A 13,866-nucleotide genomic window follows, 5' to 3' on the forward strand; every position below is an offset into this window, starting at 1 on the left:
TTCACATCACACGAGATATTTGCTTATGAAGCCGCATTTTATGACAAAACAAGATTCATTTCTACAATCATAAGGCATGATCATGAGGAAAATGCAAATCGCTTTCGGTTGTTTTAAAATTATTCGAACATAATGAAAAACAAGAATGCAAATTTCGTTGTACATAAAGCCTCGTAGCAAAGAGAAAGAAATAAATGGCATTTGTTGCAACACGAAGCTCATGAGAAGAATTTCGCCAAATTCATATAACTCAAAATATCATAGGGAAAGGACACAAAACTAAGACATTGTAATGATAAACGCAATATAATGATATTACAGAAAAAACTGGTATCATCATCATTATACTGTCATCATTATGGTAATTAATGTTGTTATCGCTATTTTTCTTGTATCTGTCCATTCTACTTGTGAAGTTACCACTTCAATAAGAACGAAGACATTTTGTAAAGAACGTCTATTTAATAAAAGGAAAAAAAAATCATGATCTCACAACCCTCATAAGCGTGAATAAGCGCGCTTATTTACAAGAGTGACGGAAATATCGAACAAATATATAAATGGACAACTAATTTCAATGTACTTTGGTCTGAGGTGTTTATTGAAACAGCTCATCAAACATGCCCGAGCTAGACTGTTCAAATACTTTGTCTAATACGGTGAAACAACTGAAACAAATACAAAGTTAGGAGGTACAGGTAAAGAGGTAAGACCAAGGCACACTAGGCACAGATTTTTCGTTATCAACGGCGGTCGTTGGTTGGTTTAGTTAAAACCAGTCTTCAGCTAAGAGGCTCATATGGTACGTTGCGGAAGGGGATATGGGTTGGCCTCTGGACAGTTCCCAACCAACTCAGACGATCAATGGCGGTCTTACAGATTTATTATGTTAAATACTGTAAGAATTAAAAGAACGGTATAGCATTATCATAACATAAAGGCGTAAAAATTGTCAAGCACTTTCCTTTGCTGATAAATGGAGTTTATACATATTGCTTGGGTCCGTCACCAAACTGGTATCTTTCGTTTTGATTCTTGTAATAATTTCGTTTATGACACTTCTTTGTCGATTCCTGCCAATATTCCCATGTTAATTCCTAAAATAAGGACAAATTTATCAATCATGATAAACCTAAAGCATCAAAGTACATCAGCTGCATGCAAACCATTTGTACATTAATTATTTTCTATATTTAATTTCTAAATACACCTATTGATCATTTTCACCATTTCAGACGCGCAAGGGGCAAAACACACATACACGCGGACATATCCATATATATATATATATATATATATATATATATATATATATATATATATATATATATATATATATATATATATATATATAATATATATTTCTATTGAAGTCAACCATGTTCTTATCAAGACTATCTTCTTATCAAGACTTTTTCACTTCAAGAAAGCTTCTCAGTAATAAGGAAAACTGATTCACGTTTCTATCCATTAACCTACTCTTATCGATGGACTGTTTCCTCGGGAGACGTTTTCAGAACCAAATTAAGGCACTGACCCGTGGGAGAAGTAACCTGACACTTACAAACGCTCTTGTGGCAGGCGCGTTCGTGAGACGTTCAATTACGCACTGTTCTACACGGAAAGCTACTCATGCAGAGTTCGAAAACGTTACGCAGCTCCTAGCTAACAGCGGGTACGACAACAACCTAATAGAAAGTTGCATACGAAAACAGCTGGACGTGTATTACAAAGCTGTATATCACAACCGTTTCAAGGACGAGGTCAAGGACATGAAAAGGACAGCTGCCAGCGGTACAACACCTACGAATCCTAACGAGAGTATTTCCTTACGTGTGTACTGCCGCCCGAACCTAGTCAGCAACCTTGTAATGCGAAATAGCACAGGCCCAAGTAGAGAGATGTGGGAGTCGACAGATACAGTACACAAATTTAAATGCACCAAAGGGACATCTAAAGCCCTCAGCAATTGCTAACACAAGTTGCACTACTATCACTCTACACACCACCAGCGAGACAATGAGACCTGCCGACCAATAGAAATTCGGCACCCAATGACGTCATGTTGAAAATTTAGGCATAGCCGCAAAGTCTGCGTGTAGTAATAAAAACCTTGAATGTCAATTTGCAATTTAGTCCTGAAGATGTCGCCGATGGGAGAGGAAACGGCCCGTCGACTAAAATAAGTGAATGGAAAGACGAGTAAATAATTTTTCCTTATTCCTGAGAGGCTTGCCTGAAAAGAAAAAGAAGCATAGACTGTTCAAAGTCTTGATAAGAAGATAGTATTTACGAACAATGCCGCTGACTAAAATAGGTATTGTATAAAAGAGAAAATATACCTAAATACCTAAATAGCATGTAACCTATGTATGTATATATGTGTATATATACATAATATAAATACATGTATATATATATAAATAAATAATATATATATATATATATATATATATATATATATATATATATATATATATATATATATATATATATATATATATATATATATATATATATATATAGAGAGAGAGAGAGAGAGAGATTTCTCGGTAAGGCGCACTACTTTTGAAAGCCGTCGGGCTACCATCGATAACAAATGGGAATTTGACACGTCGAAGAGTATTTTGTTCGTAAACAATGGATGACATCTATCGATGGATGTAATAGGCTTAGCGGAGGAAAGGGCACACTAGGGAAGGGCGAGAGAGACTCGGTAAAATACGAAAACAAATATAGGGAAGATTACTTGAAAGAGAAAGGCAAAGAGAGTAAACAGACCTATATTCACAGGTAAACATACCGGTACATAGATAAATGCACTCATAAATAGATGAAGATGAGTAAATAAAGGTAAGACATGGATATGCATTATATACACAGGCCACCAACGAAACCAAAATATCCTTTCCTAGTAGAAATAAAATACCACAAAGTTGTATAAATCGAAAAATATCAGAGTAATGATGTAAGCCTGTAAGCGTTTAGACACTCAACAACAACCTGTGAACTTTTCGAAATTAAATCTGCCGCATAATTTCAGACCCAGGACCCAAAGTAGTAAGTCAAAATAAGTATTAGGAAATCAAAATAAGTATTATCTAAAAATAGTTCTTATATCCTAACCATCGCAGAGCCTCTGGGGATTTGCACTTACCTGACATGACACGACAGCAAGCACTAATTACCATAACATATATATATATATATATATATATATATATATATATATATATATATATATATATATATATATAGATTTGGCTAATGAACAACTTTCTTAACCAAAAGCATACGGTAGATACAGGATTTTCATAAATATTTAAAAACCACAAATTTAGGCAATCAATAAATACAGAGGATGACAAACTAATAACTAAATATAGCAATGTTAAACCAAATTAAGCAATGCGGAGAAATATAAATAAGGAATGACGGGAACGATTAGATAACCAGGAGTGGTACGAAGGAGGAAAGCGAGAGTAACTTACCTAGCAGACGATGCGTTTCATCGCTCGACATGTAGAGGTCAATCTTGGCCTTTGCGGGCATGGGCAGGACTGCCATGGAAACCACAAGAGCCATCACTATCCACCACCACCCCCGGCGCCAAGCTCTTGGCCCGCCCTCTTCGTCGCGTTCACCTCCGCCCATAGCCACCAGCATCTTGGTCTCATGGGCGGGTGATCATCCGAGCGAGAGCATGGCGGCCTTCAGTTGGGAGGTGACCGCCGGCGCGAGGTCATGGCACTGAAACAGGAAACAAAATAAACTATTAGAATTCAAAGGTTAAACTTTGACATTTAAAAAATAAAAAAAATAAAAACTGGGAATTCTAAGCCTTAATGACACCGTATATGATGGTAACTGAAATGATGCCTCAGTTAATTCTATTCTTGTATACCAAAAATGTGGAAAGGAATATATCTAATTTCACTATCATCTAAATCGTGGAGTATGTAAGTCAACAATAAAACTGAAATATCAGTCTTTAATTAATGTATCTTTCAAATATTTGAAATCTGAAATGCACGAAAAAAATTATATGTATATATATATATGTATATAAATATATATATATATATATATATATATATATATATATATATAACATATTGCCAGTTAGATATATACCCATGCATTCATAGATACACACATACATCCGGTACGGCGCATATAATGATCCAGTTTGTACAAGGGACTGTAAATGGTATGTATGTTTTACTTCCAGGTTGTACAAAGATACATATAGTATACTTTCAGAACCATGCATTCTAGGATCATGAACTTCCTTATCTGTGAATTAAAAACTGAGTTACACAAATAAACAATGAAATAGGGATTTGTCAGTATGATTTTTTATACTGAGCAGAAAGTCAATTTCATCTGTTACAGTATTTACTAAATAATTCATTCATTAGAGTTTCACATGTAATCAAGTCTCACCTCAGTGAATGACTGTTTCTTTCATGGGAATTATTAGCTATGAAAGTATAAACAAACGTCCCGTAACTTTTCTCACTATAAGCCTAATAATCCCGAAGCTTTCTCAAAATTCATCTATAGACTGCTTTTCGTGGACGTTACGAGAATGCTAAGTCACTGAGTAGTCGTAATTCCAGTTACGTCGCTATGGGTGGGGGGTGACAGGGGCCCAGGCCCCACAAGTCAGATGCTTGGTTCCCCCACTGGCCCCCCTCAGTTGAAATTCCCTTTGTAGCTAAACTTTAACATTTGCATATAGAAGTTAAAAATTAATTGAAAATTGAACTCTATATTTCAAATACAGGTTTATTAATTACTAATACTATTATTTTCCTTCATTCACATGGATATATACATTTGAGAATAGCATATTTTACTAATTACAGAAATGGTACAATAGTTCTGTGTGATTTTCTTTGGCCCCCCAAAAAATATCTTGGCCCCACCTATGGCCCCCACTGATGGAATGCCAGCAACGCTACTACATAATTCAATGATGTGGGTCCTGTTCTGAGTCTTAATACAACAGGAAGACACTACGATTACGTGCACTTCAGATAATTATATATGGAACTGACAAGTTCCACTTAAGAAAAGAGCAAGCTAAGTTTAGGTAAATCAACTAATTTGTCAGAAAACTTAACATATCCTGTGATTTTATTTGAGAAAAATTTAAGCCATCTGTCACTGAGGCGTCCGGGGAGCATCATTTAACTCTATAAATTCTAAAAGAAAAATTTTCGTAGAAACCATTATTATCTGATGATAAAGACACAAAACCCAACTACAAGACCATCAAGAGTTCGCCTGGCTCTAGCTACAGGAACTTGAAATTCCCATTTCCCACAAAAAAACCTTAAAGCTCCTTGGAGTTGGATATTATATTATTTTTATTATTCATAAGATGAAACCTACTCATATGGAACAAGCTTCCAAAGAATATGGTGTTCATTCGGTAGAAGTAAGAGGAGGTGGAGGGAAATACATAAAAAGAGATCCCACTTCTTAAAAAGAAAAAAATAAATAAATTAATAAATAAACAAAAATGTATCAAAATGCAAGGAGAATAGTATTAGGGTAACAATGCATTGCATCTTCGCTTGAACTTCTGAAGTTCCAATTGCACGACATCCTCTGGGAAGCTGTTCCACAGTTCAACAGTGCGTGGAATAAAGGACATCTGGAACTGAGAAGTTCGACAGCTAGGCACATTAACTGCATATTGGTACTGCTGTTCCGCGATCTGGTTGCTCTCGGCAGGCAGAGGGGATTAGTGATCAATTGTGACTGAAAGATCTCTGTTGAAATACAACCTAAGAAAAATTGACAAACATGAGACCATCCGTCGATGGTCCAAGTCGTAACTGCAACTATGTGGTCATACAGACTCAGAAAGATCTTCCGCCCAGTTCTCCCCATCTCGTAAGTATAAAGCTTTGAAATGATTCCATTTAACAGGTAAAAATGATAAAAGCCCGATGATCTCGCTCAAATTGAGGATACGTACAAATTAATTTTCTCATGCAGTGATATTCCCGTAACAACTAATGGTAAAATATATCAGATTACTGTTCCGTGGTTGAAAAAGATTGAACTATCTGGTAGAATTAACTAGGTTAAATTAATCACAACAGTGAAGTAAAAAAGCATTGCTACTACAATGCTCAAAAAAAAAAAAAATTGCTTGCATCTACCCTGGCTTTGCGTTGAGAATGAAAAGATACTCAATTTTGAGGCATAAATGCAAGATTCAAAAATGAATCTGTTTCGCAGGAGGGGGCAGGTGATTTCTGGGAGGAGTTTTAGATTTCCACCAAGGAATTCGTGTTTTTTACAGATCGTATATAATAAAAATAACGTTTCAGTAAAGTATTCTTTCTTTAAGGAATAAGCTTGTTACACTGGAACAAAAAAAAAGCGAGATTATAACCTCCTTACACTGGCATATATTTTTTGGCCGGTGATTGTGATGAAATTTACATCTGGCATCAAGATGAAGGCGGTTTTAATATAAGAGAGAGAGAGAGAGAGAGAGAGAGAGAGAGAGAGAGAGAGAGAGATTATAGATAAATCATTCGTTAACCCTAACTTCTATACTTGGCTAAAGTTGCCTTACTACAACCTTTCTTCCGGACAAAAAAAAAAAAAAAAAAAAAAAAAAAGTAAAAAATGGAGGCTTGACTTCCAAACACCCAAGTGCCATTTACTTCAGCCATCTAGAGGCAGTTTTCTTGGATAAGAATTCCTCTGTGGCATCTTTATAGTATCCCACAGTTGGCATTGTTTGAGAAACTCTCCTCCGAGCTGGAATTTACTCATAAAACTGTCAGCCGAAGAAATCATTGTTAGAAAAATGCTCTTAGAGACGATTTACAGGCAGAGTCAGCCCTGTCCCCCTCCCGGAACCTCCCCATACAGCAATCCCATCCCCTTCCCAATACCATCTTTCCCAGATGCTGAACAGCCTGGTGGAATAACTGACTTTATTCCTAAAGCTAATTCTGAATTTTATTTTCCAGTGAATTTATTGGAGATAAGTATTTAACAATTTGTATGTGATTTTTGGCTTCACTATTTTTAATCACAGTAAAATCAATCTTATAATCTTCCCATATTTAGAAACCAGAAGAAGAGTTTGAACGTAATATGTATGGTGGGAGAATAGAACCAGATTCGTTTAAGCGTTTGGGAAAAATTTAAGACGATGACTGATTGGCTGATTATGTCTATTAAAACTGGCATCACAACATCTAACTATTGACGCCGTGATAAATTTAAATAGAAAACCAAAAATAAATAAATAAGTTTAAAAAAATTTTATATAAAATATCCTAAAATATATATACATATAATCATATTTGTTCGAATATATTAATACTTACACACACTTTATATGTATAATCTAAATTTTATCGAGGATGATAGATAAAAATAAGCGAGTCTCAGAAAAGCTGAAGCGAAGATAGCAATGTTGCTTGTGCAAAAGAATGTATGAGGGAACAATTGAGCCAACTCTCTCTTATGATATTGAAATGTGTGTAGATGTTGAATGCGTATAAATGGAAAAAAAAAAAAGCTAATAAAATGGCTAACGTTCTGCTGGTAAAACATTTCAACCACCCTTTGTTAAGTTAACATCTTATATATATGTGATTCTTCAGGTAAAACATATATATATATCATAAAACAATCATTATCTCTGTTGTTAAAACAAAAGCAATATTTCTAAAATAATTTTTGTCAAAATTATATTATAATATATAAATAAAAACTGTGTAATGTTTTTATATTATATCATATTTCTGGGATATAAATATATTCATAGATACCAATAAAAAAAATCATTATCTCTGTTGTTTAATTTTTTTAAATAAAAAGTTAAAATATTTCCTCTCTTAAGATGAAAAAATAGCAGGAAAGTAAATAAAATCTTTTCGACTAACAGAAATTTTTAGGGATTACCTGTAACTAGAAGCCACAATACAACACCAAAGATTATATTTCTTGTATATTCATTTAAAATAAACAAAAACTAATAATGTCTACTGGCGATGATTTTTTTTTAATCATTCTTTATACCTCTTAATATGATGTAGATTTCTGGTTTTCATAAGTATTTACTTTTATTAACGTGGTTGTTTTGATAATGAAAAATTACTTCCAACTGTGTTGGAGAATTCATAGATAAATAAACTCCCGCAGTTTAAAATAAATAAAAATAAAACTAAAATAATCAAACTTCACTGGTATTCCTGTATACCTGTTCCTGGTTATTAAGAGTCTATGAAGGCAAGTTTCAATGCCTCTGAAGCATAAAGTATACCCCAAATCTCAAGGAAGACATTTCAATTACCTTAACAAAAGACTTGTCAACATATCATTTAGATTGCAGGAACCATTCTCGATGCATCCCATGAAGAAATTTATGAAGGATGTCAATATCATGCATTTTTTGTTTGTACTTCATGAAACTTTGTATTGTAGAACCTTGAAATCCCAATAAGGTTTCAACTATTCTGCTGTAGAATGGTTGTATTCAATCAGTCATTCACAAAAAAGGCAAATTTGTGAAGAGTGACTCCATATTCAATTCCCTGGAAACTGACTGAAGAGGTGATATTGTAGCAAAAGGGAGTGAAAGGGAATGTATTGTATGTCAATCTCTCTGCATTCCCAGCCTTATGAGTCTTACAAGGGTAAAATCCCTACTATCTTTGGGAGTTTGATACCATTCAATTTGGAATTGATTTCCTTGCTGAGCTTACTGGACAGCATTTTAATGTTATATATATCCAGTTCCTGGTTATCCTTTAGAAATTTGTAGAATCTTGGAATATGCCTTCAGTCTTGAACAGATCTGTGTCCTCCTTGCAGGAGAACATATTTAAGGCTCTTGTCAGCCTCTATGTAATAGTGTTTGCTTTAGAACAAAGCTTCTTAACTGCTACATTGTTTTAGTACTACAAGATATTGCTGTGATGCTGGTCCTTAATCTTAAAGGGTTCGTTGACGGGTCCTGTTGAGGAAACATTCCATTCTCACTCGAGGTAGAGGATACTGCCCAGTAAAGTTTCAAGCTTAAGCATTTTGCAGAGTGGGGGACATTTAGCGAGGACATGGCAGTTCAGGCCAAGGTTCTACAGGTCGTCCTGGATGATGTCCCAACCCAAAACAGTGACAAGGGCATACAGACCTCAGTGCATGTAAAGGCCACAAGCTCTGGGCACTGCCTCAACTGTACCAGTGAAATTCAGCAATTTGGCCGATACTCACAGGGAACTCAACCGAACCACCAAGGAATTTTAAACAATGACCAACCTAATGACAACGACACTGTGTCAAAGTTATTTTCTGGCTAAAAAATATAATTCAAAAGTTTTTCTTAGGTTTAAAGACAACTTAGTGACTTTTAGTCATCTGTGGTCTATATAGATACGTGTAGCAATATTGGGAAATCAAAACGCTAGTTTTGGGTCTGTGACTTTGGACACTTAAGCCAATCACTTAAATAGGCCACTTACCAAATAAGCATATACTGCCATTCGCAAATAATCCCATCGTCACGACAATCCTCTCAGTAATGACTCTTTTTTTTTTCCATGTTAGCCAGGCACTCTGGTGACTGGAATTCACCATAACTCAGAAACTATTTACTATTGAAAGGTCAGTTGAAATGCTTTTCTTTTAAATCGATAAGCTCTTTTTTTATTAACTTTTAATACCCTTTTATTCTTCTTTTGATTGCTATTTCTACAGAATAAAGGGCGTTGTTCAATTATAATTCTTAGAATCTAGTTCTGATTTCTTTTATTTTACTTTCATTATACCTTAGAGTGTAGGGTTTTAGGAAATTGTATTTATATTTCTAGATAACCTGATAATGGGATATGCCAGTCTCGTAACTATTCACAATGAAAAATGTCCTTTAAAATACTACTCTGCTTATTCCTTATTTGACTCCATTTTCCACGAAATTTTGTCCATTATATATATATATATATATATATATATATATATATATATATATATATATATATATATATATATATACAGACACACATATGTATATAATATATATAATATGTACACACATATAATATATATATATATATATATATATATATATATATATATATATATATATATATATATATATATATACATATTTACATTTCATAATGAGATAAATGATAGTTCTCAAACGTGAGGAAGCAATATCTTGCCTCTTAATAGATGGATGGTTATGGGCTAAAAATAAACTGATGCAGGATGAGAATTCCAACCTTTTGCCAAAAAAAGCAGAGAGTAAACGAACTGTGCAATACGAGATCTACTGACATCTACTCATAATAAAGTGTGTTAAGAGGTTGCCCAGTGTAGTTAAGAGTCAGCCTGCGAGGAGGACGGGTTGTTCCTAAGCTCAAAGGAACAGTTGCCATAATAATACCTATAAACAAGAGGGAGGTCATCCCGAGGGAAGTCAAAGAATGGGGTCACTGATCAAGATGAATTGCCATTAATTCCGTCTTACTGGAGATGAACACAGAAGATGAGCCATTCCAGATTGGAATCCAATACTCTAAACAGGGAAGGACGAAATCAACGCGAAACTTTAATATGCATGAGGGGTTGAAATCCAAAATTCTCGAACATTATTGGTTATTGTGAAGCTGTAGGAAGATGCTTCTTCCTCGGGGAATGGCTTCTGCCTTGAGGAATGAAATGCTCCCATTTTCGCTTGCCTAGTTTGAGATACTATTGAGATCAGCGTTATCGGTTTCCGATAAGACTAAATTTCTGCATCTAATCCCATATGTGTTTCATACAGTTTTGCATGGACTTTATATGTAAAATATTATAAAACAGAATTAAACTACAGAACTTTGCTAAAAGTGGCACACTTAAGATTATTTCTTTTTTGAGGAGAGAAATATTTCCATTTTTATTATGCTACATTTCGCTAATTTTCAAATTATCGGGGGAATTCTAGGCGTTTAAAAGTAATGAAGATAAATTGACTTATTGCAATTTCATAAAAATCGACCAAAGAAATAACCAAGGTTACCAACTGATGAAGATTTAATATAATGGCTAACTCAGAGCATTTATACGAAACTCATTTGGTTCCTCAGATAATGATGATAAAATAAAAATAGGTTACTCTAGCTAGGCCTGTTACCTAGAAAAAATAAATAATGCTAGAAATACTGCCTTCTTTACACACCTCAACAGAAATTCAGCTGTACACATAATTCAAGATATTTTCTAATTATTCAGTGAATATACATGCAAGCATCGAAAAGCAAAGAGAAAAATATTGCATAGATCCCTCTAACAAGACAGAAATACCAAAATTAACATCAAATGCACACGTTACGAATAATCAGAGACAGTTTAGACCCCGACTACGACAGTTCTCAAAGGCTCCTGTAAAATACACGACACGCCATCAACAAGTTCTTTGGTAAACAGGGGCATTACGTCCGAGCTAATTAACCTTGTGTTTGGTTTGATAATGACATTACCCGGATTATCACCCAAATCGCCAATAGGGCTAATTGTTTTAAACATAAATATCCCTGTTTACAAAAGTGCCTTGTTGTGATTTGCTGGAATACGTCGATAGTGTTTCACGCGATAATTCCTCGTAATTACGCTGGTTTGTTTTCATATTGATTGCCTTCCTCTTAAAAGCAGCACAGATCTCCCTCGTGCCATGACTGAATGTTTGGCTGGCCGCTTGCTTTTCTTTGTTCTTACCTATTCATCAACTTATTGCGTGTCTTGTTTAAAGAAAAATTGTTTTCCCCGCTCTTCAACCTGAACTCTAATTTCGAAGGTAATACCTTTTGTCAGGTATGCAATGGAATTTTACCTCGCTTCATTTAATTTAAAATCCTCTAATCAATTTTTACAGCATCCACACCCAAGATAGTAAATTATATTTCTTATTTATATTGAAAATCATGCTGAATAGTTTTCACAGACTGTGCCCAGAAACTACAGCCGTACGTACAATGAAAAAAATAAATAAATAAAGAAGAAAGTTTAAAAGCACTTGGCAGTTCTGTGACTTTACTAGCGATAGCTCAGCGACAGATTAATACTGAACTAGTTTGAGTGCATCTGTCTCTGAATTTCACTCATTTTTGTTTTTTTTTTTGGTATTTGGCAACCCTACATGTCAATTTCCAGATTTTAGGGACTTATAAAAATACCTTTGCTGTTTTTACATACGCACTTTCGTAATATTTTTTCCATACAACGTTCGCTCTAAAATGGTGAATTGCTCTTTCCTGATCTTAATATTCCCGCTGCTTATTAAATACCTATGGATCTTGAAGCGTATTCATCAGCTGTCCGCCTTATATTTTACAGATCTATTTATATTCGATAAGCTTAAAGAAGATATCATCTCTCCCTACAATACCTCGTCTCCGGACCCCTAAAATTAGAACAAGTGATTCACACACAGAACAAATGATTTGGGAGTGACCTCATCAACAAGCTGCTATCGAGATATCAAAGGTCATCGACAGAGACAATTAAAGCAAAACGCCAAAGGCTCTCCGCTATTCGGAGAGGATCTTTTATCATATGTAAAGACAACTGTCCTGCGAAATGAACTCTTATCTTCCTTGTTATCTTTGTGAGGTGTGTGTGTATAATATATATATATATATATATATATATATATATATATATATATATATATATATATATATATATATATATATATATATTTGCTTTAATTGTCTCCGTCGATGACCTTTGATATCTCGATAGCTGTTTGTTGATGAGGTCACTCCCAAATCATTTGTTGTGTGTGTGTGAATCACTTGGTCTAATCAAAATCTTAGAGAGAGAGAGAGAGAGAGAGAGAGAGAGAGAGAGAGAGAGAGAGAGAGAGAGAGAGAGAGAGAGAGAGAAAGATTACGGTAATACAACTTCTTGTAGTCCAAGAATGAAAGTTGATTATATATATATGGTACGGTACAAGCATCCAAACTCTTTGAGAAATCCCTGATATGCTGAATATACTGTACATCATCTGACCACAGGACAGAAAAGGAGATTGGCACAAAATGTCAGTGCTTACATTGCAAGCAAAAGGTTAACTGGATGAAAGTTCGTTTATATTCAAGCACGTTTGTTTAGCTCATGACATCTATTGTACAGTACATGAATCAAGTTTAAGATGACTTTGAAGCTAAATAAATAATAGTTAACATTTAATTCACAGTATATAAAAATGTTTATGCATTTTTAGGATGTTTCATTAATATATTTCTGTGTCCTCATATACAAACTGTTTCATTTATATCATATGTGATTACATATACCAGGCACTTTTAATTTTTTAAAGAGTGGCAATAAGACAGCCAACCTTATACCCTCATCCAACCCACGTCTGAGGGAGAGAGAAAAAAGGAAAAGCTCTGGGCAGGAAATCAAGGGTTCGTCCCAACGGAGGGAAAGACGCACCTCTTGAGAGCAGAGCAGATATAGAGTGCAAGACAAGAAGGGAACGAACTCCTAGCACTGCTTTCGAGGAGAAAACATTACAGACTTGAGAAACACGAGGGTAACAAATCACCACAAAGTTGTTGTGAGAAGCGATGGAAGGGCTCTCCTTCTGTTCAAAGGGACACGGGCGGTGATATTACCCCGCGCTGTAAAAGTTAACTATATATTAGTTTAACCGGACCACTGGGTTGATTAACAGCTCTCCTAGGGCTGGCCCGAAGGATTAGACTTATTTTACATGGCTAAGAAGCTATTGGTTACCTAGCAACGGGACCTACGGATTATTGTGGAATCCGAACCATATTAAAGCGAGAAATGAATTTCTATCACCAGAAATTAAATTCCTCTAATTCT

The 13,866-nt window shown here is 34.8% G+C and overlaps 1 protein-coding gene across 5 annotated transcripts in view; it reads right to left on the reverse strand.

Annotated features, from left to right (window-relative positions):
- The window catches only part of LOC136852508 (tyrosine-protein kinase RYK-like), a 666,481-nt gene that overhangs the window by 383,223 nt on the left and 269,392 nt on the right, over nucleotides 1-13,866 (reverse strand). For all 5 annotated transcript variants that reach the window (XM_067127187.1, XM_067127189.1, XM_067127186.1 and 2 more), the window contains exon 3: nucleotides 3,492-3,750. In XM_067127187.1, coding sequence (XP_066983288.1) covers nucleotides 3,492-3,666 — 175 coding nt within the window. In that variant the 5' untranslated portion in view covers nucleotides 3,667-3,750. The remainder of the gene's footprint in view (nucleotides 1-3,491; nucleotides 3,751-13,866) is intronic.

This window comes from Macrobrachium rosenbergii, chromosome 25, assembly GCF_040412425.1.
Source record: "Macrobrachium rosenbergii isolate ZJJX-2024 chromosome 25, ASM4041242v1, whole genome shotgun sequence".
NCBI classification, from domain to species: Eukaryota; Metazoa; Arthropoda; class Malacostraca; order Decapoda; family Palaemonidae; genus Macrobrachium; species Macrobrachium rosenbergii.